General features: G+C 39.2%; 1 protein-coding gene across 3 annotated transcripts in view; it reads right to left on the bottom strand.

The window, feature by feature from the left end:
• FSIP1 (fibrous sheath interacting protein 1) overlaps positions 1-25,284 on the bottom strand; it is a 184,573-nt gene that overhangs the window by 108,572 nt on the left and 50,717 nt on the right. For all 3 annotated transcript variants that reach the window (XM_032856871.1, XM_032856873.1, XM_032856872.1), the window contains exons 9-10: positions 25,067-25,225; positions 14,013-14,153 (exon numbers count right to left, since the gene is read on the bottom strand). In XM_032856871.1, the coding sequence (XP_032712762.1) occupies positions 14,013-14,153; positions 25,067-25,225 (300 nt within the window). The remainder of the gene's footprint in view (positions 1-14,012; positions 14,154-25,066; positions 25,226-25,284) is intronic.

The following is a 25,284-nucleotide window of genomic DNA, read 5'->3' as shown; positions in this document are numbered from 1 at the left end:
TTCTCTCTCATTATAGGGTTGATGGAAAGCTTTAGAAAAGTTACAGAAAAATGAGAGGGAAAATAAGCGTAAATGCCAGAATCCTGTATAGGGATCAGGGAAGGTCTAACTCCAAGAATTTCCACTTTCATTATATTTTCATTTCATTGGTTCCATTTCAAATCTTCCTTTGCCGTACTTTCAAAAGCCCCTTTTATTTCTTTAAATATGTGAAGCAGACTTATTTTACATTCCGAAATAGTCCGTTCCAAACTGCAGTCTGTGTGAAACTGATTCTATGTGTGTGTTTTTTCTATTAACTTTTGCTTGTGATGGCTTATTTCCCTAGGCATTTGGGGAGGGGGGAGCTCTTTATTGTGAACTTGTGGTCCTTACACTTTATTTGTGGGAACTATTTAAGATCTAGATTTAAACTGTGTTTTTCCAGAGAGACTTCCTTTTCCTTCAACCAGAAACCAGGAGTACTGCCAACCTAAGACCACTTTCAGCTAAGCATTCAACTTGAGGTTTTTCAAACCCTATAAGTAGTGTGAACTCAAACTCAAAACCTACCTTCATGCAGGCTTGTCGTTAGGAATTCTCATGGGAGAATTTTTCTCCATTCCACACACAACCAAAGCAAAGACACAAAACCCTCTCCACAGACTGTTTTTTTCTAGTTCATTCACTGAGGTTTTAACAATTTGGTGAACCGACTCTGTGTGGGAGTTCTGATCTGACCTCCTCAGCCTCAGGCCCTGTCTCCTTGCCCCGCTACAGGCAGTCTATTGAAACCCAGGCTTCGGGCCATTGACGATCAACAGATACCTCAGGGACAAATGCTGGCTCCAGCAGTCGCTTACCCCTCACTTACCTTGTCATTTTTGTCCCCCGAGGAATTCCCTTTTCTGCCAGCTCACTCATGCTTTAAAAATTACTTTAAAAACAAATACATCTTGTACCATTTTTAGGTTTCCTTTACTAAGAGGGGCTTCTCTAATATCTAGTCTGCCATATAGCTAGAAGTAGGACTCTCCTGTGAAGCTATATGTAATTCACATACGTAATTCACAGTCCTCAGCAGTATTTCTCAGTTTGAGCTTTCTCTAACTTGCCGCCATGGCCACAGAAATGCCAGTTCCACACCATGAATCTGCTTCTGGTCCCTGGCCTCAAACAGATCATTTTGACCTCACATCAGTCAGACTTCTGACTCCAGGTCAGCTAAGTTTTGTGTTTCTATTGCATTTCACATGTGTTCTAGTGCATTCCATCGAGATATACATCTTGCTTTATCGTTATGCTGTTTTCATAAACTTTTATATAGTTAGAGCCAAGGTAAGTATAAACTTAGGTTAATACATGATCTTGACCAGAAATCAACATTAAATTACGTTTTTAAGATACACTTTTAAGGCTGTGTGGGTGGCTCAGTCATTGGGCGTCTGCCTTCCGCTCGGGGCATGATCCCGGGATCCTGGGATCTAGCCCCGCATCGGGCTCCCTGCTTGGTGGGAAGCCTGCATCTCCCTTTGCCACTCCCCCTGCTTGTGTTCCCTCCCTCCCTGTCTCTCTCTCTCTGTGTCAAATAAATAGATAAAAGTCTTTAAGATAAAATAAAATAAAATAGACCTTTCAGGGGTGCTGGGTGGCTCAGTTAAGTGACTGCCTTCAGCTCAGGTCATGATTCCAGGGTCCTGGGATGGAGCCCCACATTGGGCTCTCTACTCAGTGGGAACTCTGCCTCTCCATTTGCCCTTCTCCCTGCTCATGTGTGCGCGCTCTCTCTCTCTCTCTTTCAAATAAATAAAATCTTCTTTAAAAAATAAAATAGAACTTCCAGTAAAAAAAAAAAAAAGAACTTTCATGTCAAATTTTATAGGCAGTTTTTAAAGAATCATATATGTTTTTTCCTAAAACATTAGCATCTAGTGTCAGTAGCCAATGGTATCATGTTAATAAGGCAGAATGTTGAGAATGTGAATTTTTTTAAGTATAATTACCATGTATATATTAGTTTTAGGTGTACAATATGGTGATTCAATGATTTTACACATTACTCAGTATTCATTATGCTGAGTGTACTCTAATCCCCTTTACCTACTTCACCCTTCCTTCATCCACCTCCCCTCTGATAGCCACCAGTTTGTTCTCTGTAGTTAAGAGTCTTTTTGTTGTCTCTTTTCCTTTGTTCATTTGTCTTGTTTCTTAAATGCCACATATGAATGAAATCATATGGTATTTGTCTTGCTCTGACTGACTTATTTCACTTAGCATTATATATTCCAGATACATCCATGTTGTCATAAATGGAAAGAGCTCATTCTTCTTCATGGCTGAGTAATAGTCCATTATATATATAGACCACAACTTCTTTATCCATTCGTCTGTGGATGAACACTTGGGTTGCTTCCAAATCTTGGCTATTGTAAATAATGCTGCAATAAACATATAGGGTACATATAACTTTTTGAATTAGTGTTTTCATTTTCTTTAAGTAACTACCCAGTAGTAGAATTATTGGATCATATGATAATTCTATTTTTAATTCTTTGAGGAACTTCCATACTATTTTCCACAGTGGTTGCACCAGTTTGCATTCCCACCAACAGTGCATAAGGGTTCCTTTTTCTCCACATCACAAATACTTGTTACTTTTTGTGTTTTCTTTTTAATTTTTTATTTTTTATTTATTTTGCTCCTTGTGCTTTTTATCCTAGCTATCCTGATAGGTGTGTAGAGAACAAGAAAATTTAATAGATAAAGATAATCTCTGGACCCAGTAAACTTCAGATGAAGGTTTCTATAGTTCCGTGTAATATACATGAGCCAAAGAGCTAAAAAACAAAGACAAGGACAGAACCCAGAGATGATATCAAGACATCACTATCTAGTAAGAACACAGGTCCAGAAGACACAAAGGGAAGGTAAAAAAGGGAGAAGCCAGCCACATTTGGTAACTAAGATCCAGGAGACTGGGGGCTCAGAACCATGGGCATCAGAGATTGGCAACAGGCCTGCACTCAGCACTCCTCGAAGTGTGGCCTGCCAACCAGGGCTAGCCCTCAAACTGTTTGTTGCAGCTCTGCTATGCAACAAGAAGCTATGCCAGAATATAAATCAACTGATTCACCAAGCAAGCTTTTCTCAATGAAGTAAGGAGTACATGTACTTACATTCTGGTAAAAGTTCCTTACCCCCACCAATAACAAACAGTTGTTTGACCATCCACATTAAAATCACTGCTTTAAAAAAAAAAAAAAAAATCACTGCTTTAGATAACCCCTGTTTTGGACAGAGATAGCCTCAGACCATAACAAGAAGCAGATCTAGAATCCTGATTTAAAATCCTGTTTAAAAAAAAAAAAAATCTGACTGTAGCTGGTTAAGAAAAAAATGAAAGGATTAAAAACAAACTATGAATACAAATAACATCTCCACTGGGAATTCATCATTCCCGCTGGGAATCTATTCAAGAATTTATTACACTAAATGATACTAAAAATGTCCTCAAGTATTGGAAAAGAAATTAAATAGTATTACGACCACATGTTAACAACCAAATAATAGGCTTAATTTTAACCTCCCAAAGTGTCATAAGTTTTAATTATTTATGCATTCTAATTTTATGTCAGTACACATTATACTGGTTAAATGTGTGTGTGTGGCATATTATAATCTTTACAATACTTATTTAACTTTATAAAATTCTATTTCTTTCCTTTAATAAGATATTATTGTTTCTTTCTTGATGTATGTGCATGCATTCATTCCATGTAACCACATCTAGGGCCTCAACCAATGAGCCTTGAAAACTAATTTAGAATGTGAAACGTGAGTTATGTTAAAATCTAACTAGCCTTACTATCTACTTCTAGAGATTCTGCTCAACAATAAAGCTTTTTCAGCAATGTCCACAATAGCCAAACTATGGAAAGAGCCTAGATGTTCATCAACAGAGGAATGGATAAAGAAGACGTGGTGTATATAGATAGATAGATAGATAGATAGATAGATATACATACATGCATACATACATACATACATACATGCATGATGGAATACTATGCAGCCATCAAAAATGAAATCTTGGCATTTGCAATGACATGGATGGAACTAGAGGGTATTAGGCTAAGCGAAATAAGTCAATCAGAGAAAGACACTTATCATATGACCTCTCTGATATGAGGAATTTGAGAGGCAGGGCAGGGGTTTGTGGGGGGAAGGGAGGGAAAAATGAAACAAGATGGGACTTGGGAGGGGGACAAGCTATAAGAGACTCTTAATCCCAGGAAACAAGCTTAGGGTTGCTGGGTGTGGGAGGGACAGGGTGGCTGGGTTATGGACATTGGGGAGGGCATGTGCTATTGTGAGTGCTGTGAATTGTGCAAGACTGATGATTCACAGACCTGAACCCGTGAAACAAATAATACATTATATGTTAATAAATTTTTTAAAAATTTTAAAAAACAAAGCTTTTTAAAATCGGGTAATATTAGGGACGCCTGGGTGGCTCAGTTGGTTAAGCCGCTGCCTTCGGCTCAGGTCATGATCCCAGCATCCTGGGATCCAGTCCCTTATCAGGCTACTTGCTCAGCAGGGAGCCTGCTTCTCCCTCTGCCTCTGCCTGCCTCTCTGACTACTTGTGATCAATCTCTCTCTCTCTTTCTGACAAATAAATAAATAAAATCTTTAATAAAAAAATATAAATAAATAAATAAATAAATAAATAAAATCGGGTAATATTCTAAAACAAGATTGCCACCAAAATTTTCATTTTTAAGATGACATTCAAGACTTGTACATTATCATTCAGAAACAGCACAATACCTACACTTCTATGATGAGATCAAGTCTGCATTATTATAATACATGTTAAAAATCATAATCCAGAAGAAAATATCCTGAATAATTTTTAAAAATGTTTTATTATATAGGCAGAATAAATGGCATATATATATATATATATATATATCCTCTCTTGTTCCAAAATATATTTGAAACTGAAATCTATTAATGTATTTATAAGTTTTTTAAAGTGATGGTTGAAACAAAATAAGTTAATGAAAAAAATCCAATTACCTTTAATATTTTGTTCCCAAAGTAATACAGCTAAATTGTGCTTTCAATTTATTCTACAACATATTTGATACTACACATAGTTGATAGCTTTAAAGTGGTTACTAGCTCACTGACTCGCTCTAGAACAGTTCTGGAACACCAGCCATGTACCTCTAACTGCTACTTGCTGTTTTGCAATCATTAAATGATACCATTCAGTTGCAAAAAATTTTATCAGATGATGTGCTTCTGAAAATTCTGTGCTCTACTTACTTGTTTCAAAATGTGTTTCTTTTTGCCTATGATTTTGAGAATGGATTTTTCAAGGTTTATTCCACTGTGGATGTGCAAATCCCACTCTCAAAAGTTCACAGCCAAATATTTTGCATCATTATTGCACACCCTGCCAACACCTACAGAAGGAAAAATAAAGGCTGTAAATTCTATAAAAATACCAATAATGTATATGTCAATGATATCACTGTTATCAATATTATCATTGTTATCATCTACCTTCCTGAAAGCTGTTACAAATGACAAAGAAAGATTAAATAATTTCTACACTTCCCAACAATGATACTAAACAGAGAGCATAATTCCTTTCCCAACTCAGGCCTTAGTTAATGTATGAATACCAAAACACACTAATCATCCAGTTTAACCACAAACATGTCAGGTTTGTTTGGAGTTCCACTAAATTTGGGAAAGATGTATAAATGTAAGAGTTTAAAGGCTTTAGAATGAAGCCCACATTTGTCTGTGGCCCCAAATCTTAGCTGAAAATTGGCTGGTCTGAGCAGATGTGACTTAGAGCGGCTGAATGTAACAGAAAGCTCACGGACTGAAGTGTCAAAAGAATTGAGGATTGGCCCAGGTCTATCACTAACTGTAAGTCTTGGAAAAATCAGTTGGCTATTCAAGACTTCAGTTTCTAATCGATGGGACTGGCCCACGTGACCTGTAAGGACCCTTCAGCTCTCACATTCTATAATTCTGATTCTATGGCCTGTTTAGTAATTGAAGGTAGACCCTCCACCATTCACTGAGCAGAAGAAACCCTCCAGTCTTCTGATTGGGGTCCATGTATTCTTATACAAGGTTAAACGGCAAGAGCATGTCGAAATAAGAATCAGAACACAAGGATTTATCATCCTTTGTGAACCACATTCTTATCCACAATGCTCAGCAACAAGGCTTAGAGTGCTAAACATTTTGATGCAATAATGACAATGCAGTTCACCAAACAAGGCCAAGCTCAGTGGTTTCCAGGAAACCAAAAAGGGAAAGAATGTGGGAAGAAATAGTAGAGACTTCAAATGATGAAAAAAATGAATGAAGTTCAAACTAAGAATCAAAAGAGACACTATAAAGACCTAAAAAGTGTGGTCAATGCATTTAGAATGATTGGAACCATGGAAAACTTTTGCTAACAATACTAACAAAACATCTTTGAGAATATTTTATCATTAAAGGAGTCCATGAGATGAGATCGGATTGCTGATTCTTTCTTCGAAAATGCAAAAACCAAAATTGAATTCTTCTGATTTGTGAAAGCTAGAATTATTATGCAACTTCACTAAAAGCATTTTTACCTAATTCTAGAAGTTAAAGATGTTCTTTATTATTACAATGGAACCCTCAATACCTCTGAAAAATTAGGTTGAACATGAATTATTACTATTTATTTAAATTACTCAAGAAGCCTATCATTATAGTAAAGGGTTAAGTTGTATATAAATAAAACAAGGAAATAATAAAATTACCCCAATTATCAGTCACTTTCTTCAGGGATAAAGGCAATTTAATAGAAAGTGGAAAATAATAGAACTAAGCTATTAACATTTATATTCCATTCCCCTTCAGATTGTTGTCAGTGTGTGCATATATATACACATATAATATATATATATATAATTTTATACAATTATATATATTAAATAGTTATAGTTGATACTGATAATCTATCTAGAATTTTTATCTTTTTGTTTTAGATCACTCATTTCCAACTAAAAGTCCTTTGTTGACAAAATCCATGTACTTGTCATTTTTATTATCTTACTATTGTATTAAATGGGTAAGACCATGTATAAATTGCTTTGACATTCTATTTGAGAGCATTTAAGTTGCTTCTTACTTTGTTTAGTTTGGTTCCTCTTAGCTGTTATTTCTTTGTATATGTTCCTAAAAGTGGAATTGTGCAGATCAAAAATAAAAATAATGTCACAGGTCAACAGTTGACCAATTGCTTTTCAGGGGAAAAATAACCAACTTAACAAGCTACCAATAATGAGGTATTTACTCCAAAAATACAAAAACACTAATTCAAATGGACACATGCACCCCTACATTAAAAACGTAGCAGCATTATTCACAATAGCCAAATTATGGAAGCAACCCAAGTGTGTATAAATAGATGAATGGATAAAGAAGATATGGTATATATATACAATGAAGTATTATTCAGCCATAAAAAAAAAAGAATGAAATTCTGCCATCTGCAACAACATGGATGGATCTAGAGAGTATTATGCTAAGTGAAATAAGTCAGCCAGAGAAAGACAAATACCTTATGGTGTCACTCATATGTGGCATTTAAGAAACAAAACAAACAAGCAAAGGAAAAAAAAGAGAGAGGGAGAGGGGGACAGACAAACCAAGAATCAGATTCCCTCTCTTTTTTTTTTTTAAGATTTTATTTATTTATCTGAGAGACAGTGAACCCGAGAGAAATCACAGAGGAAGAGGGAGAAGCAGACTCGCCCCTGAGCGGAGAGCCTAATGCGGGGCTCGATCTCAATACCCCAGGATCATGACCTGAGCTGAAGGCAGATGCTTAACAGACTGAACCACTCAGGCACCCCAAGAAACAGATTCTTAATTATAGAGAACAAACCGGTGGTTACCAGAGGTGGGTGGGGGATGGGTGAAATAGGTGAAGGGGACTAAGGCGTGCACTTGTGATGAATACTGAGTGATTCCACACTACAGTGCACACCTGAAACTAATATTACACTGTATGTTAACTACACTGGAATTTTAAATTTTTTAAATTTTTTAATTAAAAAAAATGTTTCTTCACCATAAATAAAATAGCTAATATTTTGATACTGTTCAAATATTGCTGCCTCTACCTCCATACCACTCCCAATGTGATATAATTATACTTATCATTATCTTTGCTGGTCTGATAAGTGTATTTAGGGCCTAAAGATTATTTGAATATGAATTTTATTTAATTTTTTTTAATTTTTATTTATTTTTATTTTTTTGAGACAGAGAGAGAGAAAGAGAGAGCAAAAACAGCAGGGAGGGCCAGAAGGCAAGGGAGAAGACTCCCCACTGAGCAGGGAGCCCAACATGGGGATCTATTCCAGGACCCTGGGATCATAACCCAAGACAAAAGCAGATGCTTAACTGACTGAGCCACCCAGGCGCCCCTGAATATGAATTTTAAGTACTGGTAAGGCTGAACATAATTCTTTATGATGACTCACTCTAATTTCCTAAATCCATGAAGACAATAAGTAATGATCCTTCATATATATCAATGCTTTACATATTTTGAAATATTGTTTCTATTTACAAATGCAACACATGTACATTATGGAAAGTCTAGATAGAGAGAAAAGTATGAGAAAAGGTATAAAAAGCATCCATAATCCCAACACACTTTTCCCTTTAAATAGTCTGTTATAAAAAGTGAATTTCCTTTTATCACCTCCCCATCCATCCCATCTCTACTAAAAGTAATCACTGCTTAGCATTTGTTATATATTATCCCAGCACTTTTCTATGATTTTTTAAATAAAAATGGAATCATACTATTGTCTTAAGCAACAGGCTCTTTTTCCTCAATACTGTATCACAGACATCTTTCCAAGATATATAGATCTACCTCATTCTTCTGGTAGCTGTCTGCCATTCTTGTCTATGTTTACAATAATAAGTTATGAAACCAGGTTGAAGAAGGACAAAGAGATCCCCACCGTTACCTGAGGCAGCCATGTTATGTTTGTCTCCTTTCTCCATTTCCGGTATGGTCTCACAGCCACCACCAAACCCCTTGCTTCCCTGGTCTTGCATTGCAATCACTCAACCTCTCCTCACCCCTGCCTCAGCTCCAGACCCATTTCCTCCGCTCTTGCTGGACTGCCGAGGGCTGTCAGAGATGACCCCAAGCCCCGCGGGCTGGCTCCCTGTCCTAGCTGGGTTCCAACCTCAGCGGGGCTGTCTTCCCAGTTCACCATTGCTCTCCTCTCCTCTTCACACCATCTATTTCAATACTTCCCCACCCTGCTTCAAGGTCCCATCCCTACTCTGCCCTCTCATTCCAGTCATATGCTTTCATCTCTAATTCACAGACTAGATAGAGAACATGCAAGCATGACCTCTCTCACTTATTCTTCAGCTCCAAACCTGCCTTTCTAGGCCCATCCTTCTCTCCTTTCATCCTCAATCAGAAAAGGAGCATCTTGATCCTTCTCTAAGTTGTACGCCGCCATCTTCTATCTCATCCTTTCTGCTATACCCCTCCTCATTACCATAGAAACAAGCATATGTAAATGCCACCTTAGTAATGTTAATAATAAGAGTAACGATACTAATAATAAACATTTGTATAGCGCTCAAAATATGCCAAACCCTGTTTGAAGCACTTTACATTAATTAAGATGAATTTAATCTTCGTAACAGCCTATAAGGTAGGTATTCATTACAACTATCCCATTCTACTGATGAAGGAACTAAAGCAGAGAGGTCAAGAGACCTGTCCAAAGTCACACAGCTAGGAAGTGCAGAGTTTGAGATTCAAACCCAAACAGGCTGCTTCAGTGTCTGGTTCTTAACCTATGTCCCATGTACAGAAGCTTACAGAGCAGAACTGGAACCCAGGGAGGAAATAAAAGCAGAGTGGGTTTCAAAGAGTGAAGGGGCAGAGAGGCCTGTAAAGCACCTAAAACAGCAGAAAGTGACTCTCTGAGCTAGACAGGTAAATCAGGGGACAGGGACCAGAGCCCATCGTACGCAAACGACGGAGAGGTCATCTGCAGGGTCTGTCTTGTGTTGCTTATTCTATGAATACAGCTATTTTCATTTTCTCTTGATTCTATCATCTCAAATTATCTCCATTCGAGTAGTTAGCCTGATAGAAGAACGCTTTTATCCGTGGTCACAGCAATACTCCTCAGCCCACAGGGACCAACCAGGCAAGAGATGAGTGACTGAGCACAAATCCTCCCCACCATGTGGGACAAAGAGCTCAAAGCACAGCGCCTCCTCCATTTGCCATATGCAAGCTTCCTGCTTGTGCTGGACCAAACCATCCAGCCACCCTTTGTATACTGAAACCCTCTCTACTCACTTCAGCCTCGAAAACATTGCCCCAGACAGATCAATCCCAGAGACCAATCCTGAATCATGCTAACTCTTCCTTAATACTTACCAGAAATCTCTCTCTTTATGGACCCCCGATCACCATGTTTTTTAGCTAAGCTGTCAAAGATTAAGACTAATACTTCAAATAGTAGTCCTTTAGATATCTTTGGGAGAGGGATGTTGTGTGGTTTTCTACTAAACCATCCCCTCGTTCCCCACAACACACACACACACACACACACACACCCCTCTTCTTTACCAAGCTAAATAAATACACTCAGTCCCACCAACAATCCTTCACAGGACCTGCTTTTAAATCTCTTCCTCATTCTTGTCCTCTACTATCCATAAGATCCGTTTTGCTCGCCTCTCCCATACAGGCAGTATATCGGCTCCATACCATCACTGACTCATAGCGAGCGAATTCTGAAGATTTGTTCCACATATGCTGCTTCCAGCAGCCATGGCTCATCCTTCCTCTACTTACACCGCTAGTATTTCGGACTCCTGTCTGCCTGCTAAAGTTCATACTACGCTTGCAAGCCTCAACCTCATCCCACTGAACCTTCCCTAGCTCCTGACAGCTGGTTTTAATGACACCAATACCACTACCTCCTTCAGACTAACCAGACTAACTGGATCCCACTTCCTCAGTCAATCTTGACCAAGGCACAAGTGCATTCACAGCCTCAGAATTAAGTCACTTTTCCAACTTTTATGGGCAAATCAATCCTGGGATTCAGGTGGTTCCAGGACTATCCCCAGGGCTCCTACGCTGCCCCTTCCTTCGCTCCTTGCCCAGTGCATCCCTAAAACTGAGTATGAATTTTATCCCTAAATCACCAGTTCATGGCCAGAAATTATTGCTTTTACCCAGTGATCTTGAAACAATATTCTCTCATAATAAGAAGAATAAGACAAAACTGCAAAATTAGCCATTTCTAGAAGGTATCTTTTAGAAAACATACTCTTTGGTCTATAGGTAGCGGGCTAACTTTTTTCTATACACAGAAGACAATCTCACATTCTCCTAAAAAGTTTTACTGAACTTCCAAAAGTAACTTTCAATAGAATATTTAAACCAATTAATACCAATTGTCAAGCATACATGCTAAAATTTAGATACTACCAATAACATCATTTTTTGCCAAAAAATATGCCAGCAATCACAGGCAAAAGGACAAAGGCCCTGTAGCCCTACTCGCTTGATTTTAAAGTAAGAAAACCAAGACTCTAAGAGGAAAAAGTGATTTATCAAGTTGACAGATCAGGTCACTGACAACCTTGAAACAAGGACTCAGGTCTCCAGATTCCCCATCCACAAAGTACCTAGAAATCTATGAGGTACACTGGGCCTTACAGAGTAGTACTTCCCTAAAAAGTTCACACACGTGGTACGCAATGTGATCCACAGGGTATCATGAGACGCTAAGCAATTAAAACATAAAGATGATACAGATCAGTACTCATACACCTTTATCATACCAGTTTCTGCAAATGCTGACTGTAAAACAATAGTTGTTAAAAGATGATCATTTAGGGGTGACTGGGTGGCTCAGTGGGCTGAACCTCTGCCTTCAGCTCAGGTCATGGTCTCAGGGTCCTGGGATCAAGCCCCACGTCAGGCTCTCTGCTCAGGGGGGAGCCTGCTTCCCCTTCTCTCTCTGCCTGCCTCTCTGCCTACTTGTGATCTCTGTCAAATAAATAAATAAATCTTTTTTTAAAAAAGATGATCATTTGGATCCTGTCTCTTCCACTTAGTAGCTACATTTGCTTGAGTAATTTACTCAACTTCTATTTCCTCATGTGGAAAGCGAGGATAGTAATATTGACCTCAAGAGTGCTAATAAAGACTACATAGTAAGTTATAATATACTTGGACCAGTGCCTGCTAACGTTGGCGCACAGTACTTGCTCTTCTCTACTTACGCGTATTATTCTTTTCCACTTAGGTAACAACCAACTCTTGATATTTACCATATCTCTGTGAGTCTAGCCAACTTTCACATGACACTGGAAAAAAAATGTAAGATTTCCTAAAGGATCCAGGTTTTGCATCCAGAATTACATAAGAGTAGAGACATAGCAGAAAATAATGGATATATGTCCAAGGCATATGACAAATGGTCAGAAATCAGGAGAGCTGAAATATGGAGAATGACAGGCTTTGCCTGCCTTGGATTGGCAGGTATGGGATGAGAAGTACCCAGGGTTTTCAAAACCAGTCAAGCCACAAACACCGTATTTACCAAGTTGGCAGTGCCCCATCACTACCACCACAACTATTGGCCAAGAGCCTCTTTACACTCCCTAACCATTCTTACTTCCTCTACTTCTTCCCTGTATCAATAGCCCCAAGGAGAAAAAAATCCCTCAGAAGATAAAAATGGATTAGTCCCTGATATAATTCTCATTTCATTTCCCATGAAAAGTAAATAAAAATGAATGTTAAAGAGAAGCACAATGCATTCGGTCCCCTTCAATCTGCTCTCTGGCCCTTATGAGGTAACCTGCCTACCCTCTAGGCTCTGAGTCAGGGCTGCTGTCCATGGCTGGCGAATGGTTCAGAGCAATTCAGCTGCACATGAGCAGAGTGGGGGAAATCTCCATCGGGATCAGTGCACGCTCTGGGAGAGCTCTAAGGAGATCAGAATTTAATCAAAATCACTTACCTGATGCTTACACCCATGCAACAGCATATAAAATGGAATAATGAGAGAAGCGACTGACCAGGTTTAAGTGGCTAGACAGGAGGTGACAATGCTGACAGAAGGGTGATACACGCCATGACAAAAGAGAGAAGATTTTCAGAGTCATAAAGAACGCTGGCAAGATATGACAGCAAATTAGCCATAGTGGTTAAAACTTAATGAGGCTTGAAGATCACCCAAGATAATAGGATTTAGTAGGAGACAGAAAGGAGGTGCTGCTGGCATTTGTGACAAGACCAGCCCTGGGAGAGAGGATGTAGGGAGAGTCATAAGTTGAGCCTTGTCATGTTTCATTTTAGGTAAAAGCCAAGGATTCAGCTGGAAGCATCCTCTGGGTAGCTGGAAAATCATAACATTATGGAGACTTTCTGATAGGATCAGAATATCAACCAGCTCACAATTTAGTTGATTTAAGAGTTTTCTCTCATCAGCAATAATATTTTTACATGACAAGCTCTTAAAACATGAGATAGGCACAAGAAAGATTTAGAACATATTTAAATTGAGTAACAATATATTATGAAATACGAACAGAATTTAAGCTCTACGTTCAATATATAAAGATGATTTTATGGAGAATGACTACCAATTTTTTTTCCATTAAAAAAAAACATTTATGTCACCATCAGGTACAGAATATTAGGTGTGTGGATCATTATTCTGACCTCACGTAGTATTTCACAGGTTTATTACATCACATAAAGTATGTATAATATTACATTAAGTTCTATGAATCATATTTTTACTCAAATTGTGACAAATTCCCATGTCAGTTTTCTTGACAGACTTAACAAATATAAAACCAGTCATAAAACAGTCCAAGGAAACTGGAAGCTTTTTTTAAGACAATTGCTGGCAACAATTAAAATTGAAATTAAAAAGACTTACCACATTTTCCTTCAGTTTCCTCAGTCTGTCATCTATCTCCCTCAGCCGGTTTTGCTGATCCCGTTGCTCTTTGGTATTCCGAAGCACCTTTTCTCCTGGAGTTATTTCCATGTTTCTATCATCATCATGAAAGTCAGGTTCCTAATTAAAAAAAAAAAATTCATGCACAGGCTGAAAATGTACCGTCATACATTGCTCCAAAACAAATGAGCTTTGAAAGTTAGTTTTGCTTCTCAGATGGTGTTTCTGTCCTTCAAAATGACATTCATAATTCTCTTAACTCTTGCCATTTGAGAGGGAAAGGTCCAACTGTACATGAAACAAGTAGGAAAATAAACTCAGTCATCTGGAAAGCAAGAAGTTCAAGTGAAAAGAGCAGTGGCTGGGAAGCGGCACCTGGACTCTCACCTCCGTTCTGTACTTACCAGCTTAAGTTCTTGGGCAAATCACACTTTGCCTGGATGCCACATTTACCATATATAAATGACAGGGGAAAAAATCCCACCATTCTGGCTATGAGAGACCGAGGTTCAAGGACAAACTGGCCTTGGCAAAGTCAGGAGTTTTGAATCCTGACTCTACCTGGTTCCTGACTAAAATGACCTTAGGGAAATCAACTAACCTCTCTGAGCTTCAGTTCCATGTCTGCAGAACGATAATAACATCTAGCCTAAAAGTCATCACACTACGTCACTGGCATGCAACAAATCTTAGTGCCTAACAAATGTGAGTAAAATACGCCCTTTGAAAAGAATATGAACGACAAGGTGAAAGTATTTCACTATTATCAGCAATATTTGAATGGACAGAACCATAACCTCCCAAAGTTAATGTTATTTCTAGGTGATAAAAATGGGTATTTCTTGACAGTAAGTTGGCCTTCTATCTACAGCTAAACCTCCCACTTTACTCCCATAGATCTGCTACTCCCTGTTGCCATGCAGGAGCCTGACACTGATGTCATGTTTGAACTTGCTCAAACCAGAATCCTCCCACATTCTCATGCCCTACAGATGGTTGCTCACCAAGAGGAGTCGCCATCTCACTTTCTAGTACCTCTTAATCAAGGACCTCCTCTCCTTCTCACTCCCTCGTCATTCCTCTGAACCAGTGGTTTTCAAAACCTGGGGTGCTTTAGACTTACCAACAGAGCCTGGGAAAATCTTCAAAGGTCCTACCCCAACACTGGACAAAATTCTACTGGAGGGACTAACAGCCTGAAGCACAACTACTTGAATATTTGAGAACTGTCACCTTAAGCAACTGCTCAAGCCTCTTCACTGACCTGGGTACCACCAGTCTCCCCATGCACTCCAGCCTCTGCAGAGAAGCCACGGAGCAAGGTGCAAAGTCCTCACCCAATCCTGGGCTGTGCCTGGACTAGCTCCTCAGTCTCCTCTCCCACTGCTGGGGTCTCACACCCAAAGGCATGGCAATATTCACTCCTCCTCATTCTCCACCTCTCCATGCCTCTTTCTTCCAGCTCCTCATGAACAGTCCTACTCTGTCTGAGCACAGGTGTATTTCCCTGGTGAAATGTTCCCTGACATGCTTAAGAAGGGAAGATGGTCTCTTGATCACACCATCTGTTCCTCACTGTATTAACCATACTTCTGCTGCTCAGACTGGGATCATGACTGATCCCAATCACTATACTCCTGAAGCCGGATGGACCCTAGTCCATGGACTGTACAGCTAAGCCTTGAACAGCATGAGTATGAGCTGCTCAGTCCACTTTCATGCAGATTATTTTTCAACAAATAGAGTACAAGACCTATAAACATATTTTCTCTTCCCTATGATTTCCTTTCCTCCACCTTACTTTATTGTAAGAAGGCAGTACATGATACATAGAGCATTCAAAATGTGTGTTAATCAATTCTTTATATTATTGGGAAGGCTTCCAGTCCAACAGTGAGCTATCAGCAGTTAAGCTTCCAGGAAGTTGAAAGTAACACAGAGGTTTTTCAACTTCATGGAGGGAGGGGTCAGTGCCCCTCACCCCCACATTGTTCAAAAGTCAACTGTGATTTGGTTCTCAGAACTCTGATCACACTAATGTTTCAATGAAATTTACATTGTGTAAAATTATACTGGAAGAAACTATTAATTTCAAGAAGCGATTTTTTACATTTTGTATTCCCCAAAAGGTGACTCATTTCTGGTAGCTTCGATGCCTAGAAGCACCCAGAGGGTAAATTAATTATCAGGAATATTTTTAAGAAGGAAACCTAATGTTAGGGAGACATGTGGAAAAGATGGTATGAAGGTCCCTCTGCATCTTTAAGCATCCAGGATCTCATGAACTTTCACAGACATGTCCCTACTATGAAATAGGATCCACAGTAGAGACACACAGAAGCCCACATCCTGAGTGGCTTCTAAACAAAAAAAAATGTAGTTCTGGGAGCTTGGGAATCCAAGATCAATGCACTGGCAGACTTGGTGTCTGGGAAGGGTTTGCTTCCTGGCTCCTAGATGACCATCTTCTTTGCTGGCTCCTCACATGGCAAAAAGGACAAAGGAGCTTTCTGGGTCTTTTTTAAAAGGGCACTAATCCCGTTCATGAGGGCCCTACCGTCATGATCTAATCACATCCCAAAGTCGTGACCTCCAAATACCATTACACTGGGGATTAGATTTCAACATATGAATTTTGAGTGGACACAAACATTCAGTCAATAAAATGTAGGGAAATGAAAAGCATCCAAACTGGATTTCATTTCAAAATGGAAATCATTTTTTTAAAAGGGATGGCATTTTAATAATTTACAACTATGATTTGTTTTTTAATCTTTGAGTAGGCAAAGAAAAGACATAGAAAGAAAACCATTTCTAAATCAGACTTCATCAATACATTAAATTTTGCTTATTCAAAGCCACCATTAAGGCAATCCACAGACTGACAGTAAAGTATTAAAACATACAAATCTGTCAAAGGACTTGTATTCATAATATGTAAGGGACTCACACAATTCAATAATAAATAAGAAATACTAAAAAAAAAAAATCTAGCTTTAAAAATGACTTAAAATGACTTGAATAGATACTTCATAAAAGATATGTGAATGACAAACAAGCACATGAAGAAGTCCTAACATCAGTAAGTCATCAGGGAAATGTAAATTAAAATCACAAGATATCACTACACAGCCACTAAAATGGCCCAGATGAAAACAACTGTTAACACCAAATATTATAAAGGTGTGGACCAAAAGGAATTCTCAGGTGTTATTAGTGGAAGTATACGATGGTACAACCACTTTGGAAAATTGTTTGGTGGTTTCTTGAAAAGTTCGACACTGTCTATCCTAGGACCCAGCAATTCCACTCCCATGAATCTATCCAGGAGAAATGGAAACATGACTAAAGCCCCGTGCACACATGTTCATAGCAGCTTTATGCATAACAGGTGAATGTCCATCAACAGGAGAATGATAAACTAACAAACTATAGGAAGCACCTGACATAAGCTAGTACAATGGGACTCTTTCCCCTTGACCTCTGTTTTGTGGTTAGGTTTAATCAATGTGGTGAGAGACTGGAGGGCGGGAGAAGAGAGAGCTGGCAGTATTTTCCCATTCTCCTCACTATTTTGGCATGATGGTTTTGGCAGCAACATATCCCATCAGGTGCCCAACAGGAGAGTTTTCTTAGATTCAACTGAATATTCATGCTCAAAGACAGAGGCCACATGTAGAGAGAAGTTATTGAGAAGAAACTTGGACATGAAACATAGCAGGGCAGTGTCAGGACTCCCTCCTCAGCGGGAGTTTCTGTTACAGGCCATGCCATGGCAGTTCAGGTGCAAGGGGCAAGGAAGCTACCCTGGTTTAAAAGCTTCTTATCTCATAAGAACATCATCTCTGGAAATGATGCCACAGGCACTCCCCCACAGGGTCCTGGAAAGGGACAGGCCAGTCTCTGTAATCACTGCACTTAGACCCAAGGTATGGCTTCCCCACCAGGTCTTCATAATTCTCCCAGTCCTGGGGTCATTTTTAGCATAGGCAAAGTTGATTCCTAACCCTTGGCAACATTCCAACCTTCATCAGACTGCCAGGGAAACAGTAAGGAAGTTAACTACCGTTCAAATTCTCATGCCAAAGGGGGAAAGGTTGGTAAATCTTTGCCCACACCTTCTATGATTACAATTTTGGATTGCTGGTTCTTCTCCCACAGCTCCAGCTTTCCCTGAGCTCCAATACACTTCTTCCCCCTACTCAATGTTGCTAGTCCCTAGGTGTCCCAACATCCCTTACTGGTTCCTTTAAATCTATTAATAGTTCCTTCATTTACTTATCTTCAAAATCCAAGCTAGGTGCTTTTCTCTTTCTCGCCCAAAACTCTTAACTGGTAGACTGGTGTGTGTGTGTGTGTGAGTGTGTGAGTGTGTGTGTGTGTATTTGTAGAGAAGTAGACTGGAAGGAAATTCAACTTGACGGTAAAAATCTTGACTCTTTCATCTTATTTTTCTTAGATGTTTTTGTATTTCCTAAATTTTCTATAATAACCATGTATTTATTCCATAAGCAGAAGTAATATTTTATTTTTAGGAAAACAGAAATATTATTCTACCAAGACTATTTCTGTTCTGCTCTGACAAAGTGACTCTCTGTACCCAAAGGTACTGGCCCAATGCTTAGATGTTAGCCCCAGTTCTACTGGTGTAACCAGTTATAGTTTAAGCAAGTCACTTTCTCTTTCTGGGTCTCAATTTCTTCCGAAAGAAATTTCTTCCAACTCTCATAGCTTACGAGTGTGTAATTCTCTACAGCTGAACCCAAGGATATGTAACATCCTTCCTCAGTCGTGATCTGATAGCATAACCATACAGTTCAAATATTTGAAGGACAGCATGCAAGGAAAGAAAGGCCATGAGGGAGCAAAAAAAGGTAATCACTGATTCTGACAAAAATTTCCCACTGGCACCATATTCAAGAAGCTCTTGTGGTACCAAGAGAGTTTCTGTTGTCACATCAAAGTGCCATCCAGTACTATCTGTTTTCATGATCCTCAGGAAATATCTTGATTTCCTAGGGTAGTAATGTTTGAGCAGATTATCTGACCGGCCATATGGTTTCTGTGTTTCTGAGGCATATAGGAATGCTTTTATTCAGTAAAAGTAAAATTCAGTTCAGGAAAAGCTCTCTGTGATATACACGGGAATACCCAAGAAGCCACCAGAAGAGAATTGTCCTTGAGGTCAATAGATATTTGTTGATTTGACTAATTGACTGCGAAGGATTCCAAGTTCAACCTTAGAAAAATATCTGTGGTGTTGACTGAGCCAACAGGGGTCTTTGAAGCTAGCTAAACAGGAAAATACAAACCTGCCTAAACAAAGCCAATGTGCCCCATGTTTTCAAACAAAAGCTATGCTTTTCAAAAGGTCATCGCTATTTTTCTGTCATCAGATGGGTCATTTGCCAGGCAGTATGAGAAGGAAGGAAAAAAGTCTTTTGGCCAAATTGTTTTTACCATTTTAGAATATTGCCATGAAAAGAAAGAAGCCTTGACTACACAGGAGACTTAACGAAGAAAAATAAAGAAATATAAATATAAACTTTAAAGTAGGGGCGCCTGGGTGGCTCAGTGGGTTAAGCCTCTGCCTTTGGCTCAGGTCATGAACTCAGGGTCCTGGAGTCAAGTCCTGCATCAGGCTCTCTGCTCAGCAGGGAGCCTGCTTCCTCCTCTTTCTCTGCCTGCCTCTCTGCCTACTTGTAATCTCTGTCAAATAAATAAATAAATAAAAATCTTTAAACTTTAAGTAGTCCGTAAAACATAAGAGGCAAGAGGAATTCCCCAGATTTATTTGGGAATGTTGGACAGGTTAGCAATGACCTTCAAAGCAACTTCTTGTTTATTCCTCAATCCAAAAATCCATGCTTTTATAGCATACATCTATAGTTTTTTTTTTTTAAAGATTTTATTTATTTATTTGACAGAGAGATCACAAGCAGGCAGAGAGGCAGGCAGAGAGAGAGGAGGAAGCAGGCTCCCTGCTGAGCAGAGAGCCCGACGCGGGGCTCGATCCCAGGACTCCGAGATCATGACCTGAGCCGAAGGCAGCGGCTTAACCCAGTGAGCCACCCAGGCGCCCCCATCTATAGTTTTTGAAAATGAGCCAATGGTCAATAAGATTTCTGTGTTTATGCCTAGCATACATAAAAAATTCCCAGTTTCCTGCCCTCAACCAGTGTATTGAGTAGTCTGACATCAAGTAGACTACTTGGCCATCATCGGGACTCTGCAAATCTCTGAACCTAACTGTGAAACATCTTTCAGGATTACATGTCAAATAACATTTTCTATTTCCTCAGCTTTAGCAAATGTTGAAACAGGAAGAAGCAAAAAAAAATTAAAAAAAACAGTTAATTGTTGATGTCAGCAACAGTATGTTCTTGGCAAGAAAAAAGATGAATACAACTACAGTTTTCATCAATCAAACATGCATTAATTTTTTGTTGGTCTTACCAAAATGTGTAAAACTGAATCAACATTTTAAGAACAAAAAAAATAAATAAATCAAATTAAGGGAGGCCTTTATGTTCAGTTAAACTAGCTGGTTTAGGGACAGAGAAATGCCTCTTGTCAATGAGGACAATTGGAAGACCCTCTCCCAACAGGGAAAAAAAAATCTAACCATGAACTGTAATTCTAGATTTAGTAAGACAGATTGCATGAGACATGAATAAATTATACTTCTTTACAAGAGCCAAACTGAATAGAATTTATGATTGAATTCAGTTGCTAAGGACTTAAGAAACTAAATACCCACGTAACTCCTATTTCTTAGATATTTCTGGAGAAAGCTGGAATCCAAGACAGCTACAAAAAAATATGGAGACTAAATTATAGAACATCAGTCAATTTTATGGTGGGATTTACAATATAAGGAAAGAACTAACTGATTTGTTGGAGGGTTAGGAGATGGAGATGGATAGGTACACACAGTTAAACCACAGATCTTAAGAAAAAAATTGCTTCAATTAGTTCCCTTTTGCTAAGATGAAATGAAAATAAAAACCAGATGTAAAAATGGCACCCACGTGATATTATTCACATTACAGCAGTAGTAGTAATATGCCATTCTTCCTTCTGAATGTGACCACATACTTTGTTTTACACTAAGGAAATCAGATACATGAAAACCAAATTCTGCTTTGAAAATATTGCCATAAACTTAAGAGCCAGGCCAGGGTATCCTCTGAGAATATCCTAATCAGCAAGCTCAAGAGGAAAAGAAGATTTCTTAACTGTTCCTTTCACAACGACTTCCTTAATCCCTGAGTCACATTTCTGGAGCCCCTCAAATTATTTTGACTGGAGTACGTTTATCCTCCTACGCTCACGTACCTACTCCTGTGGCTCCTTATAGCTGCCATTGTTGGTAAGTCAGAAATTCTACACATTTCAACTTGTTTGGGAAACTGTTTTCTTAACCAAAATTAAAACAAAACAAAACAAAATAAATCTCCAAAGGAATTTTTTAAAATATCATGCCTTCAGCAAATAACCTTTCTCTGTGCTCCTCCCCTCCAGGACATACTTTCTCTACTCTTGGTAAGATCGGTTTCCATATTGTGGTACTTCTTTCACTGTAAGGTCACTCCACAACTACCCTCCCGGGTGCTACAAGCTGCTTGGAGGTTGGAGATGAAGGCACGTACCGATCTGGACAATTGATGTCAGCCACCACAGCCTCTTCGATGAAACAAGCAGGCATTCAACCATATTTTGACGGCCTGCACAGGGGCTGGGAAAGTGACCTCAGTGTATGCAGGAGGCCTCGGGGCCTATAATACGACATGGAGTCGTGAAAACTGTGGCTAACGGGACGATCTGTGCTCCACAGAAAGCCGCAGTTGCCTCTCAGAGCAATCCTGTATGCTGCCAAGCAAGGATTCAGGTTAAATATGCTGGATTCTCTCATTTCTCAAGAAAAACTAGAAGTATAGACGTTTATATGAATTCACCCAATTCTGAAATGTTGGCTTAAAAAAAAAAAATGTAGGGGCGCCTGGGTGGCTCAGTGGGTTAAGCCTCTACCTTCAGCTCAGGTCATGATCCCAGAGTCCTGGAATCGAGTCCCGCATCGGGCTCCCTGCTCAGCAGGGAGCCTGCTTCCCCCCCACCACCTCTGCCTGCTTGTGATCTCTCTCTCCCTCTGTCAAATAAATAAATAAATAAATCTTTAAAAAAATTTGTAAACCCTCTGTGGGCTAAAGGAAACCCATATGTGAGCCAAATTTGCCATGCACGCTACCAGTTCTCAACCTCATGCTGTATAATGGCAATCTCCTCTGGACCTCTGGCCCTTTCTGCCTCATTCACTAGTTTCTCTTCCTTCTCCTCTCCCTCACTGTGCAACTGGACTTTCTTGATATTCTTTCTGGTGTGCTTTCTCTCTCTTCCCAGTAGCAGCACAGCACTTTGCTTCTAGAGCTTTCTATAGTGCTCATCTATGTGGACATGTACCACAGTTATCTATGTGTAAATAAAGAAAGAAAAGGTGTTCCTTAAGTCGCTTATTATTATTATAATAACATCATCGGTTGAGTTTTGTGTCAGACACAGTGCTGAGTACTTTACACAATCAACTTATCCACCCTTTAAAAGAGCCCTAAACAATCTGAGGGTTTTGAAGGGGGGGGGGAGGTTTGGGGAACCAGGTGGAGGGTATTAAGGAGGGCACGTATTGCATGGAGCACTGGGTGTGGTGCAAAAACAATAAATTCTGTTATGCTGAAAAGAAATTAAAAAAATAAAAAATAAAAAAATAAAAGAGCCCTAAAGAATGATATTATTATTACTACTGCACAGACAAGGAAACTAGGACTCCGGGCGCTTCTGATTAATGCCCAAGGCCTCAGAGCTAGGAAGTGGAGGAGCCAGAGCGCGAAGCGAGGCTTTTTGACTCCACAGTTCCACATTCGCCTGCCTTTTTGGTCAGTCCCCTACAATTCCTACACAGGGAGCACTTGATGAATATTGCGGAACCAATTTGCTGAAAAACAGAATTCATATTCCACTTGAAAGACATTCTTTCATAAGGATCGTGGAGGAAAAATTACTGATGAGTTAATGGTTTGCAGAAGGGTTAAAAATAAAAATCATGTGAATAAGCACCATGAATATTTGTGGTTCAGCAACAGATTGGAGCCCATTCATCAACTGCACAGATACGCAGGGTTTAACCACGATACTTTTCAGTATATTTATCCAGAAAGGATTCCAATCCAAAAATAATATCTGCAAAATAATTTGCCATGTTAGCATTTCTGGCTTGAAAATTTAATGTGCAATGCTGGTTTTAGTTAGAAATGAGGAAATGCCAAGAGGAAAATGAACAAAAGCTCAAAGACATTTTTTTTTTTTGCATGCAAGAATCATTAATTATTTCTTTTCATCAGCTATGATGTTACATTTCTGTTTCTGCATCCAATGGGAGTCCCAAAATGCAGTTTTCTCTTTTCTCTCTACCCATATGTTGTTTCACATAAAAACATAAAATGTCAGTATGTGACACCTAAGTAATACACTGGTTTTCCCTTTTAGTATTTTTTAAATATTTTTCTGAACTATAAATGTGAACTCTGAAAATGTGACTTAAATGATGATGACAGAATCTTACCAGAGTCACTTTATCTAAGCCCTAGTAGCTAAACAAATCTCTAAATCCTCCATCTCTCCTTAAAGAATAACATTTGACTACCACGGAAAAGGTATTTTTTTTTTTTAACTTTAGGATCATTACTCGGCTTTGAGATCTCAACTACCCTTGAAGTCCAGTAACACCAACAACCGCAATAAAATCAGCTAGAACACAAAAAAGAACAAAAAGCATCCCTGAGCAATTTTATTTCCCCATCTCGGATTCCTGCTTTTGGGAAATGACACCCAGGAACATAAATAAACGAGTGGTATAACTGGTGTCAGAGTCCTGGGATACATTTGGGTGGGGCCAGAGATTCCGAGTCTCTCTTTCCCAAGAACTCCTATCCCAGTCCAGAAACAAGTGGTTTCGACGACCGCCACCCCTGCTGCGTAGAGGGCTCAGCAGCAGCTGTGCCTGGCCCTTGCACACATAAGCTAAGGAAGCCAACATGGCTCCAGACAGGTTTTGCCAGCGACCAAACTTGCTTTAGAATATCTTAATGCTCCTCTTTTCCCTTGAAGCAGTTTCAACTGGCCCAAAGCCAGATCTTCAAACTTCGCTTCATGGCTTCGAGACTCCCTATAAAGCAGAATTACTACCTATAGAATATTAATTTTTAAGTCTTTTTTAGGACTGAAAAAGTCACGTGCATCTAAGACTGTACAGAAAATGATTTGGTGAACTGTCTACAAAACTGGTAGAGGTAGAATAACAAAAGACCAGCCGTCTTCTCTTTGAGTGAAAACTACCACTGGACCCCAAACTAGATCCTATGAGGCATTGAGGGGTGAGACACAGAATTTTACTTTTACAAAGCTGCTGTTACTCTTCTGTTTTTCTACACAGAGAAAATTGTAAACAATTCTTTGAGAGAGCTAGCAAGAGAGGAAACACATTCATTTCAAAATCCTCATAGGAGAGAAGTCATCAGCGGAATGAGCTTCACTGCTTGATGTTAAATTAAAAGAAGAATCTGGTAGCATAAGGGACAAGCAGCTGCCATTGCTGATACCTAGAACCAGAGGAACTGAGAGAGAAGTAACGCTCTTGTAGGACAAATGAGTGCTTTATCAATTTTCTTCCCTAGCCTGTCTTCTGATCGTGATCAAGAATTAGCTTAAATCAGAAAGACATAACAACATCAAAACAAATATTTCCCAAGTGACCCCTCCCAGCAAATTACCAACTGAAAGGAAAATGAAGAGGAAGTGAAGTCACCAAAGAAAAATACACACAACACACACACTTATGGAACTTACTATCACTGAGTTCGTAGTCATGGAAAAAACATTTGGGAAGAAACCTCTTTAATTAACAAGCAGATTGTCAAATCCTGTGAACTAGCTTTAGCACACAAACCTGAACAATCTGTGTGCTCTTAAGTTAAATCTACCTGATCACTCTGGTTTTCAAGTCTTGGAGAAATGCTGCAAGTTGTTGGTGAGGCTGCAGAAAGTTCTTGGAGCTTTGAGTCAATTTCAGCAAGTTGCTGGTGCTGGGTGGTTGCAAGTGTGTATCCTTCTCCTGGAACCAGCCAGCCAGACTGATCGCCCTAAGAGGAAACGAGCAAGTGTCACCAAGTCATTCCCATGCTATGTTTTTTTCTTTCCA

Source organism: Lontra canadensis, unplaced genomic scaffold, assembly GCF_010015895.1.
Source record: "Lontra canadensis isolate GAN:19392208 unplaced genomic scaffold, GSC_riverotter_1.0 scaffold12, whole genome shotgun sequence".
NCBI lineage: Eukaryota > Metazoa > Chordata > Mammalia > Carnivora > Mustelidae > Lontra > Lontra canadensis.
The sequence above is the reverse complement of the archived record's forward strand: the minus strand, read 5'-3'. Positions and strand labels throughout refer to the sequence as shown.